This window comes from Oncorhynchus kisutch, linkage group LG23 (assembly GCF_002021735.2).
Source record: "Oncorhynchus kisutch isolate 150728-3 linkage group LG23, Okis_V2, whole genome shotgun sequence".
Taxonomy (NCBI): domain Eukaryota; kingdom Metazoa; phylum Chordata; class Actinopteri; order Salmoniformes; family Salmonidae; genus Oncorhynchus; species Oncorhynchus kisutch.
This window is the reverse complement of record NC_034196.2, coordinates 47,600,763-47,624,665: the sequence shown is the minus strand read 5'-3', so window position 1 is coordinate 47,624,665 and position 23,903 is coordinate 47,600,763. Positions and strand designations below refer to the sequence as shown.

At 45.2% G+C, this 23,903-nt stretch overlaps 1 protein-coding gene across 1 annotated transcript in view; it reads right to left on the bottom strand.

The window, feature by feature from the left end:
• LOC109880306 (sorting nexin-30) overlaps window positions 1–15,294 on the bottom strand; it is a 47,053-nt gene extending 31,759 nt beyond the window's left edge. The window contains exons 1-2 of the mRNA XM_031802955.1: window positions 14,952–15,294; window positions 5,290–5,478 (exon numbers count right to left, since the gene is read on the bottom strand). Of these exons, the coding sequence (XP_031658815.1) occupies window positions 5,290–5,478; window positions 14,952–15,092 (330 nt within the window). The 5' untranslated portion in view covers window positions 15,093–15,294. The remainder of the gene's footprint in view (window positions 1–5,289; window positions 5,479–14,951) is intronic.
• Window positions 15,295–23,903: the final 8,609 nt, after the last annotated feature.

The following is a 23,903-nucleotide window of genomic DNA, read 5'->3' as shown; positions in this document are numbered from 1 at the left end:
TGACTAGAACCCATTGTCTCTCTCTTCTCCCTGTGACTGTGACTAGAACCCATTGTCTCTCTCCTCCCTGTGACTAGAACCCATTGTCTCTCTCTTCTCCCTGTGACTAAAACCCATCGTCTCTCTCTCCTCCCTGTGACTGTGTGACTAGAACCCATTGTCTCTCTCTCCTCCCTGTGACTGTGTGACTAGAACCCATTTTCTCTCTCTCCTCCCTGTGACTAGAACCCATTGTCTCGCTCTCCTCCCTGTGACTAGAACCCATTGTCTCTCTGTCCTCCCTGTGACTGTGACTAGAACCCATTGTCTCTCTCTCCTCCCTGTGACTAGAACCCATTGTCTCTCTCTCCTCCCTGTGACTAGAACCCATGTCTCTCTCTCCTCCCTGTGACGGTGTGACTAGAACCCATCGTCTCTCTCTCCTCCCTGCTGCAGCTACAACCACAGAACATCAACAGTGTTTATAGCGCTGTCCTTGTTGCTGAAGCTGATACATAATGACAGCCACTTCTGTATGAAAAGATCTGTTTCCGATATCCCTCATTTGTTTAGGAAAAACATTCCCCATTCCCTCAACCCTTGCTCTCTTTGCGTGACACGTGTATGCATCAATAGGGCCTGACCTATACAGTATATCATAATCACATCAATAAATTGGTTCTAACAAACTCTGAACACCATAACACGCGTGACAGCAAGATGGATGCAGAGGACCTGATAAATAAACTCGAAACTGGGGAATGTTTACTGGTTGCCCAGGAGGTAAAGGGGAAGTCTGGCGTGTGGAATAAATGTGTTGTGGAAAATACTGGAGATCAAGAAAAAGAAGGTAAGAAGCAAGCGCCGCGTCCATATTATGTTTGCTGTTAGATTACAATATTGTTTTTCTGACCATTTGGAACAATGTAAACAACACTAAATAGATGACAAGCGTACCAGAGAGTCTGTTTTTTTTTTATAAAACATTTATTACAACCAAGACCGTCACTAAATGGAACGGTTTAGGCCTGTTTATTGTTTACACTAATTATTCAATGGTCCCTTTGGTATTTTAAAACTAAAATGCCTGATTGCATTTCACTCCATGAATGACTTGAATGCTGTTTGATGACTTGAACAAATAAATGATTGATAGATAAAGTACATTTCAATAAGTAGTGAAATGTAGGCCTCTAAGTTACAGTATTAACACTAAACAGGATGTGCTCTAAGGCCTACAGCTCCATGGTGGTTCTACAAGGCTCCTATACTAAGTCTACTAATGATAATGACATGGTGGTTCTACAAGGCTCCTATACTAAGCCTACTAATGATAATGACATGGTGATTTGATTTGATTTGGTGGTTCAATACTAATGGTATGGTGGTAATATGGTATGGTGGGGTCCATCAGTATGGTGATAATATGGAATGTTGATAATATGGTATGGTGATAAATGGTATGGTGAGGTCTCAGTATGGTGATAATATGGTATGGTGGTAATATGGTATGGTGGTAATATGGTATGGTGAGGTCTCTCAGTATGGTGATAATATGGTATGTTGATAATATGGTATGGTGAAGTCTCAGTATGGTGATAATATGGTATGGTGATAATATGGAATGGTGATAATATGGAATGGTGATAATATGGAATGGTGATAATATGGTATGGTGATAAAATGGTATGGTGATAAAATGGTATGGTGATAAAATGGTATGGTGATAAAATGGTATGGTGATAAAATGGTATGGTGATAAAATGGTATGGTGATAAAATGGTATGGTGAGGTCCTTCTCTCAGCACATATCAAAGCTGCAGGCTAAAGTTAAATCTAGACTTGGTTAGAGACTAACCCTGATTCAGATGACCATCCTACCCATGCTAGATTACGGAGACATAATTTATAGATCGGCAGGTAAGGGTGCTCTCGAGCGGCTAGATGTTCAGTATGGTGATAATATGGTATGGTGATAATATGGAATGGTGATAATATGGTATGGTGAGGTCTCTCAGTATGGTGATAATATGGTATGGTGATAATATGGAATGGTGATAATATGGAATGGTGATAATATGGAATGGTGATAATATGGTATGGTGATAAAATGGTATGGTGAGGTCCTCAGTATGGTGATAATATGGTATGGTGATAATATGGAATGGTGAGGCCTCTCAGTATGGTTATAGTATGGTGAGGTCTCTCAGTATGGTTATAGTATGGTGAGGTCTCTCAGTATGGTTATAGTATGGAATGGTGAGGCCTCTCAGTATGGTTATAGTATGGAATGGTGAGGCCTCTCAGTATGGTTATAGTATGGTGAGGTCTCTCAGTATGGTTATAGTATGGAATGGTGAGGCCTCTCAGTATGGTTATAGTATGGTGAGGTCTCTCAGTATGGTTATAGTATGAAATGGTGAGGCCTCTCAGTATGGTTATAGTATGGTGAGGTCTCTCAGTATGGTTATAGTATGGAATGGTGAGGCCTCTCAGTATGGTTATAGTATGGTGAGGTCTCTCAGTATGGTTATAGTATGGAATGGTGAGGCCTCTCAGTATGGTTATAGTATGGTGAGGTCTCTCAGTATGGTTATAGTATGGTGAGGTCTCTCAGTATGGTTATAATATGGTACGGTGAGGTCCTCTGTAATTCCCAAACCTGATTTGTATTTCTATTTTAGAACTGACCATCTGTTGTGTTGTAAAACCAACTACTTCTATGTCTGGGACCACCAAGCTATGAAAGTCCTATAAATCGGGGGATAAATCTGACCGGAGGACTCAAAAACCCCAAAACTATTCATGTAATGCAACTGGTTCCACCATCTGTGTTTCCTCCAGCTCAGCGTACAGAGTGGACCCTTGGTTAATGCATGGTTCCACATGTTCCACCATCTGTTTCCTCCAGCTCAGCATACAGAGTGGACCCTTGGTTAATGCATGACTTAGTAATCACCTCACTATCATCACACTCCCCCGCCCCACCCCTACGGCAGTGTACAGTATTACATAGTAAAGTGTGTGTATTACAGCAGTATACAGTATTACTATAGTATTGCATAGTAAAGTGTGTGTATTACAGCAGTATACAGTATTACTATAGTATTGTATAGTAAAGTGTGTATATTACAGCAGTATACAGTATTACTATAGTATTGTATAGTAAAGTGTGTATATTACAGCAGTATACAGTATTACTATAGTATTGCATAGTAAAGTGTGTGTATTACAGCAGTATACAGTATTACTATAGTATTGTATAGTAAAGTGTGTATATTACAGCAGTATACAGTATTACTATAGTATTGTATAGTAAAGTGTGTATATTACAGCAGTATACAGTATTACTATAGTATTGTATAGTAAAGTGTGTATATTACAGCAGTATACAGTATTACTATAGTATTGCATAGTAAAGTGTGTGTATTACAGCAGTATAACGCATCGAGTATCGTTTCAGTATCGAGTATCGTTTCGGTATCGAGTATTTTGTTACTAAACCCAGTATCAGCATTGTTTTGGTATACAGTATTTTGGTACTAAACCCGGTATCCAAGTCAACATTCTGGTATCGTGACAACACTGACACACTATCTGGGCTAGAATCCCAATTATGCTCGACTATTATGTTGGTTGGGAATGACCCTTCTGGCCTGGTCAATGTGTTCTGGTCAATGGTCAATGTGTTCACCATGGTTTCACTTCACGGTACAGCGTTCAGTTTGGGGTAACCAGGGTACCTCTAATCAGCCAAGGACCAAGTTCTTATTCTCAGGCACCGTAAACACAACTAAACTAAAACCCTCAATCATTGGCAGGGTTTATAATGAGTCTCAGACAACGTAAACACAACTAAACTAAAACCCTCAATCATTGGCAGGGATTATAATGAGTGCTTCTTTCACCAGGGCGGTTATCCAACGCTGCCATGCTTACGACCCTTATCACAAACACTGGACGGTTGCCATGATATAGTCCATCTACTCCAGTCCCATATCTGTCCTCTGGACTGTGATTACTGTCTACGTCCCAGATGGCACCCCATTCCCTACATAGTGCACTACTTTTGACCAGAGTCCTATGGGTCTCCCTATTCCCTATATAGTGCACTACTTTAGACCAGAGTTCTATGGGGCTCCCTATTCCCTATATAGTGCACTACTTTAGACCAGAGTCCAATGGGTCTCCCTATTCCCTATATAGTGCACTACTTTAGACCAGAGTCATATGGGTCTCCCTATGGATCCTGGTCAAAAGGGAATAGGATGCCATTTGGGACACAGACAAGCTGTTGTTCGGATGGACCCTGAACCCATTACCATGGGGACAGGGCATTCTGATTCAGCACTACAACAGAATACCCCATAATAATACTCTACATGAGGAGGGCTCTGAGAAGGGTGAGGTGAGGAGGGGTGAAGAGAGGTGAGGAGAGGTGAGGAGAGGTAAAGAGGGGTGAGGAGGGGTGAAGAGGGGTGAAGAGGGGTGAAGAGGGGTGAAGAGAGGTGAGGAAAGGTGAGGAAAGGTAAGGAGAGGTGAGGAGGGGTGAGGAGAGGTGAGGAGGGGTGAAGAGTGGTGAAGAGGGGTGAAGAGGGGTGAAGAGGGGTGAAGAGGGGTGAAGAGGGGTGAGGAGAGGTGAATGGGGGGAAGGAGGGGTAAATATGGGTAAAGGGGGCTGAGGAGAGGTGAGGAGGGGTGAAGAGAGGTGAAGAGGGGTGAGGAGAGGTGAAGAGGGGTGAGGAGAGGTGAAGAGGGGTGAGGAGAGGTGAAGAGGGGTGAGGAGAAATGGAGAGGTGAGGAGAGGAGAGGTGAAGAGGGGTGAGGAGAGGTGAAGAGGGGTGAGGAGAGGTGAAGAGGGGTGAGGAGAGGTAAAGAGGGGTGAGGAGAGATAAAGAGGGGTGAGGAGAGGTGAAGAGGGGTGAGGAGAGGTGAAGAGGGGTGAGGAGAGGTGACGAGGGGTGAGGAGAGGTGACGAGGGGTGAGGAGAGGTGAAGAGGGGTGAGGAGAGGTGAAGAGGGGGATGAGCGAGAAGGGAGAGACGACAACATTGTGTTGCTCCAGCCTCTAAGTTGGTCGATTTGATGACAGAATAAAAACAGAATTCTAACAGCAACAAAAAACTTTATGGTTGAAAGGGTTGGGGCAGATGTGTCTGTGTTTTCCCATCCACATTACAGGTTGTATTTTCCAGATTAGAGGTCCTTCAGCATCACGTGTCCTCCAGAGGGTAACAGACAGCTTCTCCACAGACACATTGACTCTCCATGAAGCTGAGAGACAGCGAGCATGTGAGAGGACCCTACCCACCTTAGTGACCACTCTGTAGGTGATGTAGGTCTCCATGGTGGAGACGTGTTTCTTCGGGTCGTCGACGGTGACGAAGAGGTCACGTGTTTCTCCATCCAGGTCGTCATCCAGCTGCAGCCGGTTCAGGAGGGAGGACGAGGAGGAGGGACTAGATGTCTCCACCGGCGTCCCATTGGGCAGAATTTGGTCCTAGAAGCAGGAAACATGAAGACCATAGAAACAGCTTAAGTAGTTGTATGTGTCCTAAATACCACCCAACATAGTGCACTACTTCTAACCAGAGAATACCACCCAAAATAGTGCACTACTTCTAACAAGAGAATACCACCCAAAATAGTGCACTACTTCTAACCAGAGAATACCACCCAACATACCACCCATACATACTACACTACAGCTAATAACAGATCACATGACTGGCACTCTACAGCTAATAACAGATCACATGACTGGCACTCTACAGCTAATAACAGATCACATGACTGGCACTCTACAGCTAATAACAGATCACATGACTGGTACTCTACAGCTAATAACAGATCACATGACTGGCACTCTACAGCTAATAACAGATCACATGACTGGTACTCTACAGCTAATAACAGATCACATGACTGGCACTCTACAGCTAATAACAGATCACATGACTGGCACTCTACAGCTAATAACAGATCACATGACGGGTACTCTACAGCTAATAACAGATCACATGACTGGTACTCTACAGCTAATAACAGATCACATGACTGGTACTCTACAGCTAATAACAGATCACATGACTGGCACTCTACAGCTAATAACAGATCACATGACTGGCACTCTACAGCTAATAACAGATCACATGACTGGTACTCTACAGCTAATAACAGATCACATGACGGGTACTCTACAGCTAATAACAGATCACATGACTGGCACTCTACAGCTAATAACAGATCACATGACGGGTACTCTACAGCTAATAACAGATCACATGACTGGTACTCTACAGCTAATAACAGATCACATGACTGGTACTCTACAGCTAATAACAGATCACATGACTGGCACTCTACAGCTAATAACAGATCACATGACTGGCACTCTACAGCTAATAACAGATCACATGACTGGCACTCTACAGCTAATAACAGATCACATGACTGGCACTCTACAGCTAATAACAGATCACATGACTGGTACTCTACATGTAATCTAATAACAGATCACATGACTGGTACTCTACATGTAATCTAAAAACAGATCACATGACTGTACTGTGTTGTTAGGTATTACAACTGTATCAGGACATCAAACCAGCATTGTAATAGTGGTGGGGAGGAGAGAGTTTTGTAATATAAGGCCCTAAAAGACAACCTCATTTAAAAGGAGCTGCTACTGCTGCTGGTGGAAAACACTGACAAAACTTTCCTGGTAGCCTGCCCAGCCAGCTGTGAGAGTTGGGCTTGTGTCATGAAGTGCTCTTTCCTAAACAGACAATAACAGTGTTACCCGAAGTTAAACACTGATGTTAAAAGACTGACAAATGATACCCAGGACAAATATAAGCACCCCCCCCCCCCAGGAGGTACACTGCCATGTCAGTAGAACATTTCAAACAGCTGCTAGTCAGGCCTAGCAGGACAAAGTCTTTCAACTCTCTAGCCCCCATCTAGGAGTCCCCATCTAGGAGTCCCCATCTAGGAGTCCCCATCTAGGAGTCCCCATCTAGGAGTCCCCATCTAGGAGTCCCCATCTAGGAGTCCCCATCTAGCATCTAGGAGCCCCCATCTAGGAGTCCCCATCTAGGAGTCCCCATCTAGGAGTCCCCATCTAGCATCTAGCAGTCCCCATCTAGGAGCCCCCATCTAGGTGTCCCCATCTAGGAGTCCCCATCTAGGAGTCCCCATCTAGGAGTCCCCATCTAGGAGTCCCCATCTAGGAGTCCCCATCTAGGAGTCCCCATCTAGGAGTCCCCATCTAGGAGTCCCCATCTAGCATCTAGGAGTCCCCATCTAGGAGTCCCCATCTAGGAGTCACCATCTAGGAGTCCCCATCTAGGAGTCCCCATCTAGGAGTCCCCATCTAGGAGTCCCCATCTAGGAGTCCCCATCTAGCATCTAGGAGTCCCCATCTAGCATCTAGGGGTCCCCATCTAGCATCTAGGGGTCCCCATCTAGGAGTCCCCATCTAGGAGTTCCCATCTAGGAGTCCCCATCTAGCATCTAGGAGTCCCCATCTAGGAGTCCCCATCTAGCATCTAGGAGTCCCCATCTAGGAGTCCCCATCTAGCATCTAGGAGTCCCCATCTAGCATCTAGGAGTCCCCATCTAGGAGTCCCCATCTAGCATCTAGGAGTCACCATTTACCAGTCCCCATCTAGGGGTCCCCATCTAGGAGTCCACATCTAGCATCTAGGAGTCCCCATCTAAGAGTCCCCATCTAGGAGTTCAGTGGTTAAAACGTCAATGTCTCCATGTTAAATCACAGGACATTTGTCACACATTCTCGTCTACAGCATTTGAGACCAAAACAATGTTGGCTTAGAGGAAAGAAACAACATGAACCGTTTGAACCGAGGTGATGGAGACAGACTGGTGGAGCTGTAGAGAGAACAAGGTGATGGAGACAGACTGGTGGAGCTGTAGAGAGAACAAGGTGATGGAGACAGACTGACTGGTGGAGCTGTAGAGAGAACAAGGTGATGGAGACAGACTGGTGGAGCTGTAGAGAGAACAAGGTGATGGAGACAGACTGGTGGAGCTGTAGAGAGAACAAGGTGATGGAGACAGACTGACTGGTGGAGCTGTAGAGAGAACGAGGTGATGAAGACAGACTGGTGGAGCTGTAGAGAGAACAAGGTGATGGAGACAGACTGACTGGTGGAACTGTAGAGAGAACAAGGTGATGGAGACAGACTGGTGGAGCTGTAGAGAGAACAAGGTGATGGAGACAGACTGACTGGTGGAGCTGTAGAGAGAACAAGGTGATGGAGACAGACTGGTGGAGCTGTAGAGAGAACAAGGTGATGGAGACAGACTGACTGGTGGAGCTGTAGAGAGAACAAGGTGATGGAGACAGACTGGTGGAGCTGTAGAGAGAATGAGGTGATGAGACAGACTGGTGGAGCTGGAGAGAACGAGGTGATGGAGACAGACTGACTGGTGGAGCTGTAGAGAGAACGAGGTGATGGAGACAAACAGACTGGTGGAGCTGTAGAGAGAACGAGGTGATGGAGACAAACAGACTGGTGGAGCTGTAGAGAGAACGAGGTGATGGAGACAAACAGACTGGTGGAGCTGTAGAGAGAACAAGGTGATGGAGACAGACTGACTGGTGGAGCTGTAGAGAGAATGAGGTGATGGAGACAGACAGACTGGTGGAGCTGTAGAGAGAACGAGGTGGTGTGAACTAAAATTATTTTTTATTTTATTGTACAGAGGGAATTGGAGGTAATAGGCAACTTTTTGAAGATGAAAAGGCAGCTGTGCTCCCTCTAGTCATTTGTGTCTTAATGACTTAATCAAACACTGTGCTTAAAGCATCAGACAAGCTCGTGGCATATAGCTGATTTTTTTAAACACATAGGATGTGTCAATATATGGATAAATACACTTTTTAATATGTTGTCCAATTGGTCGATCAACAATTTTCAAAACAGAGCCCTATGGGCCTTGGTCAAAACAGAGCCCTGTGGGCCTTGGTCAAAACAGAGCCCTATGGGCCTTGGTCAAAACAGAGCCCTATGGGCCTTGGTCAAAACAGAGCCCTGTGGGTCTTGGTCAAAACAGAACCCTATGGGCCTTGGTCAAAACAGAGCCCTATCGGCCTTGGTCAAAACAGAGCCCTGTGGGCCTTGGTCAAAACAGAGCCCTGTGGGCCTTGGTCAAAACAGAGCCCTGTGGGCCTTGGTCAAAACAGAGCCCTGTGGGCCTTGGTCAAAACAGAGCCCTGTGGGTCTTGGTCAAAACAGAGCCCTGTGGGCCTTGGTCAAAACAGAGCCCTGTGGGCCTTGGTCAAAACAGAGCCCTGTGGGCCTTGGTCAAAACAGAGCCCTGTGGGCCTTGGTCAAAACAGAGCCCTGTGGGCCTTGGTCAAAACAGAGCCCTGTGGGCCTTGGTCAAAACAGAGCCCTGTGGGCCTTGGTCAAAACAGAGCCCTGTGGGCCTTGGTCAAAACAGAGCCCTGTGGGCCTTGGTCAAAACAGAGTCCTGTGGGCCTTGGTCAAAACAGAGCCCTGTGGGCCTTGATCAAAACAGAACCCTATCGGCCTTGGTCAAAACAGTGCCCTATCGGCCTTGGTCAAAACAGTGCCCTATCGGCCTTGGTCAAAACAGTGCCCTATCGGCCTTGGTCAAAACAGTGCCCTATCGGCCTTGGTCAAAACAGAGCATTAAATAGGTAAGAGGATGCCAGTTGGGATTCAGCCGGTCACTGTGCATTCATTTATATGGGGTTCTGTTGCATATTCAGATCATAAGGCAAAGAAAGAATGGCCTATTGAGATGATGAGCACAGGAAGCAAGCTCCTTATGGTACCCAAACTATGATGGTAAACTATGATAACAAATGAACACATTCTTGAAAGGATTTCTTTAAGGTCAGTCCAGTGATTTATGGAAGATGGTTTAAAACAGCCCAATTCCTCGAGACCTAGGAGGCAGCATTAGTAATGCATTACACCGTGGAACGCCAGGAATGCTTCAACCAAGATTATGGGGAGGTTTGCAGGACACGGATTAAGGTCTATCCCTGGACTAAAAAGCTTAATCAATGGACAATCTCTATTGAAAATGCTTTTTAGTCTAGGATAAGTCTCAGCTTCTACCACCAAGCCATGACTCCTGAACAGCTCATCAAAGGGCTACCCAGACCTCTCTTTTACACTGCTGCTACTCTCTGTTATTATCTATGCATAGTAACTTTAACTCTACCTCCATGTACATATTTCCTCAATTACCCTGACTAACTGGTGCCCCCGCACATTGACTCTGTACCAGTACCCCCTGTATATAGCCTCCACATTGACTCTGTACCAGTACCCCCTGTATATAGCCTCCACATTGACTCTGTACCGGTACCCCCTGTATATAGCCTCCACATTGACTCTGTACCGGTACCCCCTGTATATAGCCTCCACATTGACTCTGTACCGGTACCCCCTGTATATAGCCTCCACATTGACTCTGTACTGATACCCCCTGTATATAGCCTCCACATTGACTCTGTACTGATACCCCCTGTATATAGCCTCCACATTGACTCTGTACTGATACCCCCTGTATATAGCCTCCACATTGACTCTGTACTGATACCCCCTGTATATAGCCTCCACATTGACTCTGTACCGGTACCCCCTGTATATAGCCTCCACATTGACTCTGTACTGATACCCCCTGTATATAGCCTCCACATTGACTCTGTACAGGTACCCCCTGTATATAGCCTCCACATTGACTCTGTACCGGTACCCCCTGTATAGTCTCCACATTGACTATGTACCATAACACCCTGTATATAGCCTCCACATTGACTCTGTACCGTAACACCCTGTATATAGTCTCCACATTGACTCTGTCTATGGTCATTCTTTAAAAGTAACTTCCTCACCATTTTAGATAAGCATGCTCCGTTCAAAAAATGCAGAACTAAGAACAGATATAGCCCTTGGTTCACTCCAGACCTGACTGCCCTCGACCAGCACAAAAACATCCTGTGGTGGACTGCAATAGCATCGAATAGTCCCCGCGATATGCAACTGTTCAGGGAAGTCAGGAACCAATACACGCAGTCAGAACTAAGGCCAGCTTCTTGAGGCAGAAATTTGCATCCTGTAGCTCTAACTCCAAAAAGTTCTGGGACACTAAAGTCCATGGAGAACAAGAGCACCTCCTCCCAGCTGCCCACTGCACTGAGGCTAGGTAACACGGTCACCACCGATAAATCCATGATTATCGAAAACTTCAACAAGCATTTCTCAACGGCTGGCCATGCCTTCCTCCTGGCTACTCCAACCTCGGCCAACAGCTACGCCCCCCCCCAACCCCCCCCCGCCCCGCAGTTACTCGCCCAAGCCTCTCCAGGTTTTCCTTTCCTTTTTTCCCAAATCCAGATAGCAGATGTTCTGAAAGAGCTGCAAAACCGGAACCCGTACAAATCAGCTGGGCTTGACAATCTGGACCCTCTATTTCTGAAACTATCCACCGCCATTGTCGCAACCCCTATTACCAGCCTGTTCAACCTCTCTTTCATATCGTCTGAGATCCCCAAGGATTGGAAAGCTGCCGCGGTCATCCCCCTCTTCAAAGAGGGAGACACCCGGGACCCAAACTGTTACAGACCTATATCCATCCTGCCCTGCCTATCTAAGGTCTTCGAAAGCCAAGTCAACAAACAGGTCACTGACCATCTCGAATCCCACCGTACCTTCTCCGCTGTGCAATCTGGTTTCCGAGCCGGTCACGGGTGCACCTCAGCCACGCTCAAGGTACTAAACGATATCATAACCACCATCGATAAAAGACAGTACTGTGCAGCAGTCTTCATCGACCTTGCCAAGGCTTTCGACTCTGTCAATCACCATATTCTTATCGGCAGACTCAGTATCCTCGGTTTTTCTGATGACTGCCTTGCCTGGTTCACCAACTACTTTGAAGACAGAGTTCAGTGTGTCAAATCGGAGGGCATGATGTCCGGTCCTCTGGCAGTCTCTATGGGGGTGCCACAGGGTTCAATTCTCAGGCCGACTCTTTTCTCTGTATATATCAATGATGTTGCTCTTGCTGCGGGCGATTCCCTGATCCACCTCTACGCAGACGACACCATTCTGTATACTTCCAGCCCGTCCTTGGACACTGTGATATCTGACCTCCAAACGAGCTTCAATGCCATACAACACTCCTTCCGTGGCCTCCAACTGCTCTTAAACGCTAGTAAAACCAAATGCATGCTTTTCAACCGTTCGCTGCCTGCACGCCCGACTAGCATCACCACCCTGGATGGTTCCGACCTAGAATATGTGGACTTCTATAAGTACCTAGGTGTCTGGCTAGACTGTAAACTCTCCTTCCAGACACATATCAGACACATGTATATAGCCTCCACATTGACTCTGACCGGTACCCCTTGTATATAGCCTCCACATTGACTCTGTACCGTAACACCTTGTATATAGCCTCCATATTGTACCGTAACACCCTGTATATAGCCTCCACATTGACTCTGTACCGTAACACCTTGTATATAGCCTTCATATTGTACCGTAACACCCTGTATATAGCCTCCACATTGACTCTGTACCGTAACACCCTGTATATAGCCTCCACATTGACTCTGTACCAGAACCCCCTGTATATAGTCTCCACATTGACTCTGTACCAGAACCCCCTGTATATAGTCTCCACATTGACTCTGTACCAAAACCCCCTGTATATAGCCTCCACATTGACTCTGTACCAGAACCCCCTGTATATAGTCTCCACATTGACTCTGTACCAGAACCCCCTGTATATAGCCTCCACATTGACTCTGTACCGGTACCCCCTGTATATAGCCTCCACATTGACTCTGTACCGGTACCCCCTGTATTGTATTCAGCATTTCACTGTAAGGTCTACTACACCTGTTGTATTCAGCATTTCACTGTAAGGTCTACTACACCTGTTGTATTCAGCATTTCACTGTAAGGTCTACTACACCTGTTGTATTCAGCATTTCACTGTAAGGTCTACTACACCTGTTGTATTCAGCATTTCACTGTAAGGTCTACTACACCTGTTGTATTCAGCATTTCACTGTAAGGTCTACTACACCTGTTGTATTCAGCATTTCACTGTAAGGTCTACTACACCTGTTGTATTCAGCATTTCACTGTAAGGTCTACTACACCTGTTGTATTCAGCATTTCACTGTAAGGTCTACTACACCTGTTGTATTCAGCATTTCACTGTAAGGTCTACTACACCTGTTGTATTCAGCATTTCACTGTGAGGTCTACTACACCTGTTGTATTCAGCATTTCACTGTGAGGTCTACTACACCTGTTGTATTCAGCATTTCACTGTAAGGTCTACTACACCTGTTGTATTCAGCATTTCACTGTAAGGTCTACTACACCTGTTGTATTCAGCATTTCACTGTAAGGTCTACTACACCTGTTGTATTCAGCATTTCACTGTAAGGTCTACTACACCTGTTGTATTCAGCATTTCACTGTGAGGTCTACTACACCTGTTGTATTCAGCATTTCACTGTAAGGTCTACTACACCTGTTGTATTCAGCATTTCACTGTAAGGTCTACTACACCTGTTGTATTCAGCATTTCACTGTAAGGACTACCTACACCTGTTGTATTCATCATTTCACTGTAAGGTCTACTACACCTGTTATATTCAGCATTTCACTGTGAGGTCTACACCTGTTGTATTCAGCATTTCACTGTAAGGTCTACTACACCTGTTGTATTCAGCATTTCACTGTAAGGTCTACTACACCTGTTGTATTCAGCATTTCACTGTAAGGACTACCTACACCTGTTGTATTCATCATTTCACTGTAAGGTCTACTACACCTGTTGTATTCAGCATTTCACTGTAAGGACTACCTACACCGGTTGTATTCGGCGCATGTGACAAATAATATGAATATTATTATGTATTTTTAGCCCGTGCGCGGCAAACTGACGCTATGAGAGAAAGGACATTGTTTAGTGTTCTACTTCTCCTGCTATTTGTAAACATAATGTATCTCTGAACAGGCCACAGCTTGTGTTGGACGTGGCCCCATTTTCACTACACACATTATGATACAACAAGTTATACACAGTAAACAATCCCCATAGAGAGCATAGGCTGAGGCCAAACGGTACCCTGTTCCCTATGTAGTTCACTACTTTTTGGAGGGCTCTGGTCAAAAGTAGTGCACTATATTGGGAATCAGGTGCCATTTGGCCACAGGCCATGAGAAGGAGATGTCCCTGCGGAAAACACAGTGCCGTTGTCGAGGCTGCGCTCCCCACCACTGGCACGGACATCCCACTCTGAAGAAACCAACAGTATCACAAAACGAGCTCAACTATCTATGACTGTTTGTTTGTGTGTGTTTATGTTTTAAATACCACTGCTGATACATCTGCTCTGTATCAACAACAGCTTGAACGTTTTTCAAACCTGCACCTGGTATTCCTATGTATTAGAGGCTACGTGTGATATTGTTATCTTGTGTTCTTTACAAACTACTGGTAGAAGGAATCTCCAGCTTGATGACTCCATCTTTATCATGTGATCAGAAAACCTTTGGATTCATTTACAAAATGTTATACAGAGTTAAACAATGCTTTGTTAGGTCTTTTTTTAATTTATTGTTTTTACTAGTGACAGTCACAACAAGCATCTATAGTTGATGCCATATGGTGAATTCACTGAATCCATGTAGCTTCAAGTAATCAATGGAAATCAGTCTCCAAACAGCTCTGTCACCAGATCTATTACACGTATACAGGATAAACTGATAAAATGTCATATTGGAGAAGATATGGGTGGTCTGGCGAAGCAGATGAGCGTTCAGAAAAAATACATCTGAAAGCATTTAGTAACCAGGTTAGCCGGTTATTATCCTCAACCCGTGTAAGAACAAAGTAGCTAAACAACTATCTCTATTTAACATATTTATCTATCTATCATACCTTCTCTCCAATGCTGCTAGTGATGTTTCTGACATCTGGACTGGGTGTGAGAACTGCCTCCTCGGCTCCGAGCGGATGGCACATCTCCTGAATGGGTTTTTGTCCAGACGAAGCCAGCGATTTAGGGGTGCAGGCACTCATTGTGCAAGCGAGGGGAAACCGAGAACGGATTTACCGGAAAATGTCTTCGTTTCTTGGCCTGAAATTATGGTTTGTTTTGTGATTATTTCCAATCCCGTGTATCAAATGCTGAACCCGCTGGCTGCAACCACACAACCGTCAGGTGACTCGCACCGCGCAGTCTCGGAAGTACAATAACAGTACCGGAAGTAATACAACGCTTGAGCCGGGGGGCGCGTTCGAGTGGATCACTTTTGTCAATTCCACTGCATGAACATTACAACCACCAGGGGCGGCAGGTAACCCAGTGGTAAGAGCGTTGGGCCTGTAACCTAAAGGTTGATAGATCAAATCCCCGAGCTGAAAAGGTACAAATCTGTCGTTAACAAGGCAGTTAACTCACTGTTCCTAGGCCGTCATTGTAAATAATAATTTATTCTTCACTAACTTGCCTGGTTAAATGAATGTGATCAGAGGTTTTGACTGCACATTTCTGCAGTTGCTCCTCACCAGCTGCAACTTGAAGCCATTGCCTGCATTGTGGAAGGCACTAATTGTCAATCATAAGTATTTTTGGTTAACCGATGTGAACGGGACCAAAGACATGACTGAAACAGTAAGCAGTTTGGAGGGTAACACAGCGGCCTCAACCCAGCGGCCTCCTCAATGGATGAGTCCACTGAGACAGGCCTCCTCAATGGATGAGTCCACTGAGACAGGCCTCCTCAATGGATGAGTCCACTGAGACAGCCTCCTCAATGGATGAGTCCACTGAGACAGGCCTCCTCAATGGATGAGTCCACTGAGACAGGCCTCCGCAATGGATGAGTCCACTGAGACAGGCCTCCGCAATGGATGAGTCCACTGAGACAGGCCTTCGCAATGGATGAGTCCACTGAGACAGGCCTCCTCAATGGATGAGTCCACTGAGGCAGGCCTCCTCAATGGATGAGTCCACTGAGGCAGGCCTCCTCAATGGATGAGTCCACTGAGGCAGGCCTCCTCAATGGATGAGTCCACTGAGACAGGCCTCCTCAATGGATGAGTCCACTGAGACAGGCCTCCGCAATGGATGAGTCCACTGAGACAGGCCTCCGCAATGGATGAGTCCACTGAGACAGGCCTCCTCAATGGATGAGTCCACTGAGACAGGCCTCCTCAATGGATGAGTCCACTGAGACAGGCACAAATCAGGCAGCTGTCTCTTGTGCCATGAAAGAAAAATCTTATTTTCAAATATGGACCACTTTTGTCACACAGTAATTCATATACAGCACCCAAACAGTAGCTGTGCATGTGTAAAGTCACTAAAGCCAAGCCCCCCAAAGTCCTATTACAACCTATGTGAAAGTGAAAGGGGGATATCTAGTCAGTTGTAAAGGGGGATATCTAGTCAGTTGTAAAGTGAAAGGGGGATATCGAGTCAGTTGTAAAGGGAAAGGGGAAAGTGGGATATCTAGTCAGTTGGAAAGGGAAAGGGGATATCTAGTCAGTTGTAGAGGGAAAGGGGGATATCTAGTCAGTTGGAAAGGGAAAGGGGATATCTAGTCAGTTGGAAAGGGGGATACCTAGTCAGTTGTAAAGGGAAAGGGGGATATCTAGTCAGTTGTAGAGGGAAAGGGGGATACCTAGTCAGTTGTAGAGGGAAAGGGGGATACCTAGTCAGTTGTAAAGGGAAAGGGGGATATCTAGTCAGTTGGAAAGGGGGATACCTAGTCAGTAGTTGTAAAGGGAAAGGGGGATATCTAGTCAGTTGTACAGGGAAAGGGGGATATCTAGTCAGTTGGAAAGGGGGATACCTAGTCAGTTGTAAAGGGGGATATCTAGTCAGTTGTAAAGGGGGATATCTAGTCAATTGGAAAGGGAAAGGGGGATATCTAGTCAGTTGGAAAGGGGGATACCTAGTCAGTAGTTGTAAAGGGAAAGGGGGATATCTAGTCAGTTGTACAGGGAAAGGGGGATATCTAGTCAGTTGGAAAGGGGGATACCTAGTCAGTTGGAAATGGAAAGGGGGATATCTAGTCAGTTGTAAAGGGAAAGATCTAGTCAGTTGTACAGGGAAAGGGGGATACCTAGTCAGTTGGAAAGGGGGATACCTAGTCAGTTGGAAAGGGGGATACCTAGTCAGTTGGAAAGGGGGATATCTAGTCAGTTGGAAAGGGGGATATCTAGTCAGTTGTACAGGGAAAGGGGGATATCTAGTCAGTTGTAAAGGAAAGGGGGATACCTAGTCAGTTGGAAAGGGGGATACCTAGTCAGTTGTAAAGGGAAAGGGGGTTATCTAGTCAGTTGTAATGAGAAAGGGGATATCTAGTCAGTTGGAAAGGGAAAGGGGGATATCTAGTCAGTTGGAAAGGGAAAGGGGGATTTCTAGTCAGTTGGAAAGGGAAAGGGGAAGTCAAAGTCAGAAGTTTAAATACACATAGGTCGGAGTCATTAAAACTAGTTTTTCAACCACTACACAAATTTATTGTTAACAAACTATAGTTTTGGCAAGTCGTTTAGGACATCTACTTTGTGCATGACACAAGTAATTTTTCCAACAATTGTTTACAGACAGATTATTACACTTATAAATCACTGTATCACAATTCCAGTGGTTCAGAAGTTTATATACACTAAATTGACTGTGCCTTTTAACAGCTTGGAAAATTCCAGAAAATTATGTAATGGCTTTAGAAGCTTCTGATAGGCTAATTGACATAATTTGAGTCAATTGGAGGTGTACCCGTGGATGTATTTCAAGGCCTACCTTCAAACTCAGTGCCTCTTTTGACATCATGGGGAAATCAAAAGAAATCAGACAAGACCTCCACACGTCTGGTTCATCCTTGGAAGCAATTTCCAAATGCCTGAAGGAACTATGTTCATCTGTACAAACAATAGTACACAAGTGTAAATACCATGGGACCACGCAGCCGTCATACTGCTCAGAAAGGAGACGTTTTCTGTCTCCTAGAAATTAACGTACTTTGGTGCGGAAGGTGCGAATCAAATCTTCCAAATGGACAATGACCCCAAGCATACTTCCAAAGTTGTGGCAAAATGGCTTAAGGACAACAAAATCAAGGTATTGGAGTGGCCATCACAAAGCCCTAACCTCAATCCTATAGAAAATGTATGGGCTGAACTGAAAAAGTGTGTGCGAGCAAGGAGGCCTACAAACCTGACTCAGTTACACCGGCTCTGTCAGGAGGAATGGGCCAAAATTCACCCAACTTATTGTGGGAAGATTGTGGAAGGCTACCCGAAATGTTTGACCCAAGTTAAACCATTTTAAAGGCAATGCTACCAAGTACTAATTGAGTGTATTTAAACCTCTGACCCACTGGGAATGTGATGAAAGAGATTAAAGCTGAAATCAACCACTCTACTGTTATTCTGACATTTCACATTCTTAAAATAAAATGGTGATCCTAACTGACCTAAAACAGGGATTTTTTACTCAGATTAAATGTCAGGAATTGTGAAAAACTGAGTTTAAATGTATTTGGCTAAGGTATGTATGTAAACTTCCCACTTCAACTGTACATTGACTACGTCCATCTTAGCTCATGAATGTAAATCTAAATGACTGATCCTCTTATCAGCTCATCGTCCCATTATGTTTGTACATCTCAATTGTCAGTAGAAACACCATTTGTTTAAGTAAGTCAGCCATATGTTGTTGTTTTTTTACTAAATCAGTAAATGAGTCTGAATTAACTGTTTCCCTGCCAGACGAGGCTCCGCTGATATCCAGGTGTAGTGGTGGTAAGGATTCACTCCATGGTGAATGCACTGTTTGGCTGCCAGACGAGGCTCCACTGATAGCCAGGTGTAGTGGTGGTAAGGATCCCCTCCATGGTGCTGAAAACAAGGCTCCGCTGATAGCCAGGTGTAGTGGTGGTAAGGATTCACTCCATGGTGCTGAAAACAAGGCTCCGCTGATAGCCAGGTGTATCAGTGGTAAGGATTCACTCCATGGTGCTGAAAACAAGGTTCCGCTGATAGCCAGGTGAAGTGGTGGTAAGGATCCCCTCCATGGTGCTGAAAACAAGGCTCCACTGATAGCCAGGTGTATCAGTGGTAAGGATTCACTCCATGGTGCTGAAAACAAGGCTCCGCTGATAGCCAGGTGTAGTGGTGGTAAGGAGTCACTCCATGGTGAATGAACTGTTTGGCTGCCAGACAAGGCTCCACTGATAGCCAGGTGTAGTGGTGGTAAGGATCCCCTCCATGGTGCTGAAAACAAGGCTCCACTGATAGCCAGGTGTAGTGGTGGTAAGGAGTCACTCCATGGTGCCGAAAACAAGGCTCCGCTGATAGCCAGGTGTAGTGGTGGTAAGGAGTCACTCCATGGTGCCGAAAACAAGGCTCCGCTGATAGCCAGGTGTAGTGGTGGTAAGGATTCACTCCATGGTGCTGAAAAGAAAGCTCTGCTGTTGAGACAGCTTTATGTAGAGCAGTAGAGTAGAGGCACTTACAGAAGTTGTACACATGGAGAACATTTTTAGTAGCCTAGGGGCTGGGAAAAATGTGGCCTTTTAAAAACGCACTTGATGCAATTCTATTTAATTTCACATGACCGGAGATTTTTTTTTTTAACCGCATAAACGATCGAAATGGCAGACTACTTTGACACTGACAAACTGAGATAATTTAAAACGACCTTGTCTTGAATCCATCAATAGCCCAGGCCAAGGTGTGTGGACACATATTGTAGGCTACAGTATGGTCTTGAATCCATCAACAGCCCAGTCCAAGGTGTGTGGACACATATTGTAGGCTACAGTATGGTCTTGAATCCATCAACAGCCCAGTCCAAGGTGTGTGGAGAGACATATTGTCGGCTACAGTATGGTCTTGAATCCATCAACAGCCCAGTCCAAGGTGTGTGGAGAGACATATTGTCGGCTACAGTATGGTCTTGAATCCATCAACAGCCCAGTCCAAGGTGTGTGGAGAGACATATTGTCGGCTACAGTATGGTCTTGAATCCATCAACAGCCCAGTCCAAGGTGTGTGGAGAGACATATTGTCGGCTACAGTATGAGGAGAAAATTATAGTCCTAAAAATGCTTTCCAGTTTCCCTGACTCCCAATGACGCGCAGTTCACTTGCTGGTGATGCCAAAGTCTATCTTTCTCTCTTGTAAAACAATATTTTGGAAGTTGATCTAATATATTGGTAGCCTACAGCTGTTCTCTTTTCAGCAGAAGCAATTTGCTTTAAAACCTGTGTTTTCCCTCGTATTCGAAATATTGCGAAAGGCCTTTTTTCTCTGACAGATTTGCCGCACGTTCCCGACTGTAGGCCTTGTTATTTGGCTACGATCCACATGCTATTTTAAAAAGAAGCTATTGATCCGCAGTGGCTAAATTATAAGCCTTCTCATGGTGTAGTGGGCTATTCTGAATTATTTCATTTATTTATGAACAGACAGCGGTTATTCTATAACTTTGTCAAATCTATTTCAATTGATCAGGGGTGCAGCAGTTCCCCCAGAACCCTTTGTGCGGCTATGATTCTATAAGGAAATAAATATTAAAGTGCAACGCTGGAGAGATGAGAGTTGCAAGCTCATGTCTATCCGAGCAGAGAGGGAGAGAGAGAGAGATCGTAGAACGCGAATGTCATTCTAGTAACGTGAGAGATACTGGCATGTTTTTCACGCAGCCCCGGTCAACTGTTGGTCTCAAACGTAGGTAACAATGTTACGCAAACCATAAACCCGGGACGGCTCAAACCAAATCAACTCTTAGAATATTAGGCCAGGGTTGAAAAATCTACGTTTTCACGTTACATTTGTGGGGGCAACTCAAATTAACTTTGATCTCTTTTATTCAAATTTTTTACATTGCAAAAAGAGAAAATAATATATGTTCTTGCCACGAGATGTACCAGATCCGGCCAAGTAGGTTCCCGGAACAACAAAACAGTCCAAAACTAAAAGGTTCCTGATCCTGTTTCGGCAGGATCCGGCTCAAATGAAGCACTGCGGTTGCTGCTTCTTGTCATTGATTTGTTTCATGTTATAGATCAGTGTCAAAACACTGGTTTTAAATGTACAAATGCAGAATCAATATGCTGAAAAGGCCTGTGATATTTTGAAGACCAAACAAAATGACTCTCTACACACAGGCTACATGTGTTACACTTGTGTTCAGATTAGCCCCATTTATATTTTCATTTGTTGAACACTTTTTTGGTTACTACATGATTCCATATGTGTTATTTTATAGTTTTGATGTCTTCACTATTATTCTACAATGTAGAAAATAGTACAAATAAAGAAAAACCCTTGAATGAGTAGGTTTGTCCAAACTTCTGACTTGTATATTGGGGCAGCAGGTATCCTAGTGGTTAGAGCATGGAGCCAGTAACCGAAAGGTTGCTGGATTGAATGAGCTGTGAGCTCTGAGCTGACAAGGTCAAAATCTGTCATTCTACCCCTGAACAAGGCAGTTAACCCCCCTGGCTGGCCGTCATTGTAAATAAGAGTTTGTTCTTAACTGACTCGTTAAATTTAAAAACAAATAGAAATATTCCGGACTCCGACATTGCTCATTCTGATATTTCTTTCTTTTTCATTTTTGGATTATGTATGTATTGTTTTTTATTTTTATTGCTAGCTATTACTGCACTTTTGAAGCTAGAAATACAAGAATGATATAGGTCGTGTGTCTGAGTTTTGGGTATGTGGTTCAATGAGAGGTTTATGTGGAAGACACATGATACACAAACACAGTTTTATCTGTACCAGGCATTGATCAGGTCATCTTTGGATTATGGGAGTTTTTTTGGGATCGGCAGCCAAAACGGTACCACAGCGCCTCGATAGGATACAGTCAACGGCCCTGAGATTGTGTGTTGGTGCCTTCAGGACGACACCTGTTGAGGCATTGCAGGTCGATAGTGGGGAACTGCCACTGAGGATAAGGAAGGACAAACTGGCATTATTGTACTGGCCCGAGATTGAAAAGGAGTTCAGAAGGACACCCTGCGGTCACGGCAACTGGGGAATGCTGGGAGCAAGTAGTGGGTAAGCAGAGGGCGTGCGGGTGGATAATTGGGCAGAAAGTGGTAGAATATGGACTGAGGGGGAGAGAGAGATTAGGGCCGGCAATTGCATTGGGGAACGTCCCTCCGCGGCTGTTTCTGAAACCAAGTGTAGATGTGGATATGATTGAGGGTAAGAGAGAATGGGGAGAGAACGTGAGACGGCGTTTAAGGATTTTTACAGATGATTGAAAGGATCCAGTAGGGGTGTGTATCCCAGATTTCAATGTTACGAGTATGTAAGCAGGTGTCAGTGTATACGGCCGAGTTGATGGCCATGATTCTACAGTAGGTTTGAGATGGATAGAGGAGGAGGTGATCTGCTCTGATTGGGCTGCGGTGTTGAGTATTGTGAAGACAGGCAGGATAGGGGAGACTTGCTTGTGGAGACGATGGTGCTGTTAATGGGATTGGAGAGGATGGAAGTAACTGGTTTCCAGTCCGTGTGCTGAGGGGAGGACGGCTCATAATAATGTCTGGAACGGAAGAAATGGAATGGCATCAAACACCATGGAAACCATGTTTGATATATTCTACACCATTCTATCCATTCCGCTCCAGCCATTACCACGAGCCCATCCTCCACAATGAAGGTGCCACCAGCCTCCTGTGGTGTGGAGGGTAATAAGAAGGCTGATGTGGAGGCTAAGAGTGCTGTGAGGAGAGAGGCGTAGACATTCAGGTCCCACTGGCCCCCATTTTAGTCAAGTCCTTGATCCAGACAAAAGGGCTCAATCTTTGGCAAAGGAAATGGGATGCTGGTGGTAAGGGGAGGCAATAGTCCGTTTTTATTTAACTAGGCAAGTCAGTTAAGAACAAATTCTTATTTTCAATGACAGCTTTAAGAACAGTGGGTTAACTGCCTTGTTCACGGATAGAACAACAGACGTTTAACTTGTCAGCTCGGGGGTTTGTTCTAGCAACCTTTCAGTTGCTCGTCCAACACTCTAACCACTAGGGTACCTGCCTCCCCTCCACTCTAACCACTAGACTACCTGCCTCCCCTCCACTCTAATCACTAGGGTACCTGCCTCCCCTCCACTCTAACCACTAGGGTACCTGCCTCCCCTCCACTCTAACCACTAGACTACCTGCCTCCCCTCCACTCTAATCACTAGGCTACCTGCCTCCCCTCCACTCTAACCACTAGGCTACCTGCCTCCCCTCCACTCTAACCACTAGGCTACCTGCCTCCCCTCCACTCTAACCACTAGGCTACCCTGCCGCCCCTCCACTCTAACGACTAGGCTACCTGCCTCCCCTCCACTCTAACCACTAGACTACCTGCCTCCTCTCCACTCTAACCACTTGGCTACCTGCCTCCCCTCCACTCTAACCACTAGGCTACCTGCCTCCCCAGTAACAGAGGAGGTGGGGAGTATGGGGTGTAGGAGAGAGGAAGTTATGTGGAGTAGACTACGGTTTGGGCACACAGGTTTGAATGCCACATTGTGGATGATAGGGAGAAATGAAACAGGTCTGTGTGATGAGTGTTTAGCGGCAGAAACGGTAGAACATGTGTTTTATATTTTGTGAACTGTATAACGTAGATAAGGAGAGATTGTGTGAAAGGGTTAGAGAGGCTGGACGGGGGTTGGGGTTTGGGTGGATTAGTGGGGGAAGGAAAGGGGAAGGGAAGTGGTGTCTAAGGCTCTATTTCACTTTCTTAGAGGAACAGGACTAATGAAGATAATGTAATATTAGGTAGGCAGTCACCGGCCTTACACTCCAGTACAATAGGTGGCGTTGTATGGATCTTAAAAGTTGGATGCAATCCGCCAACCAAATCAC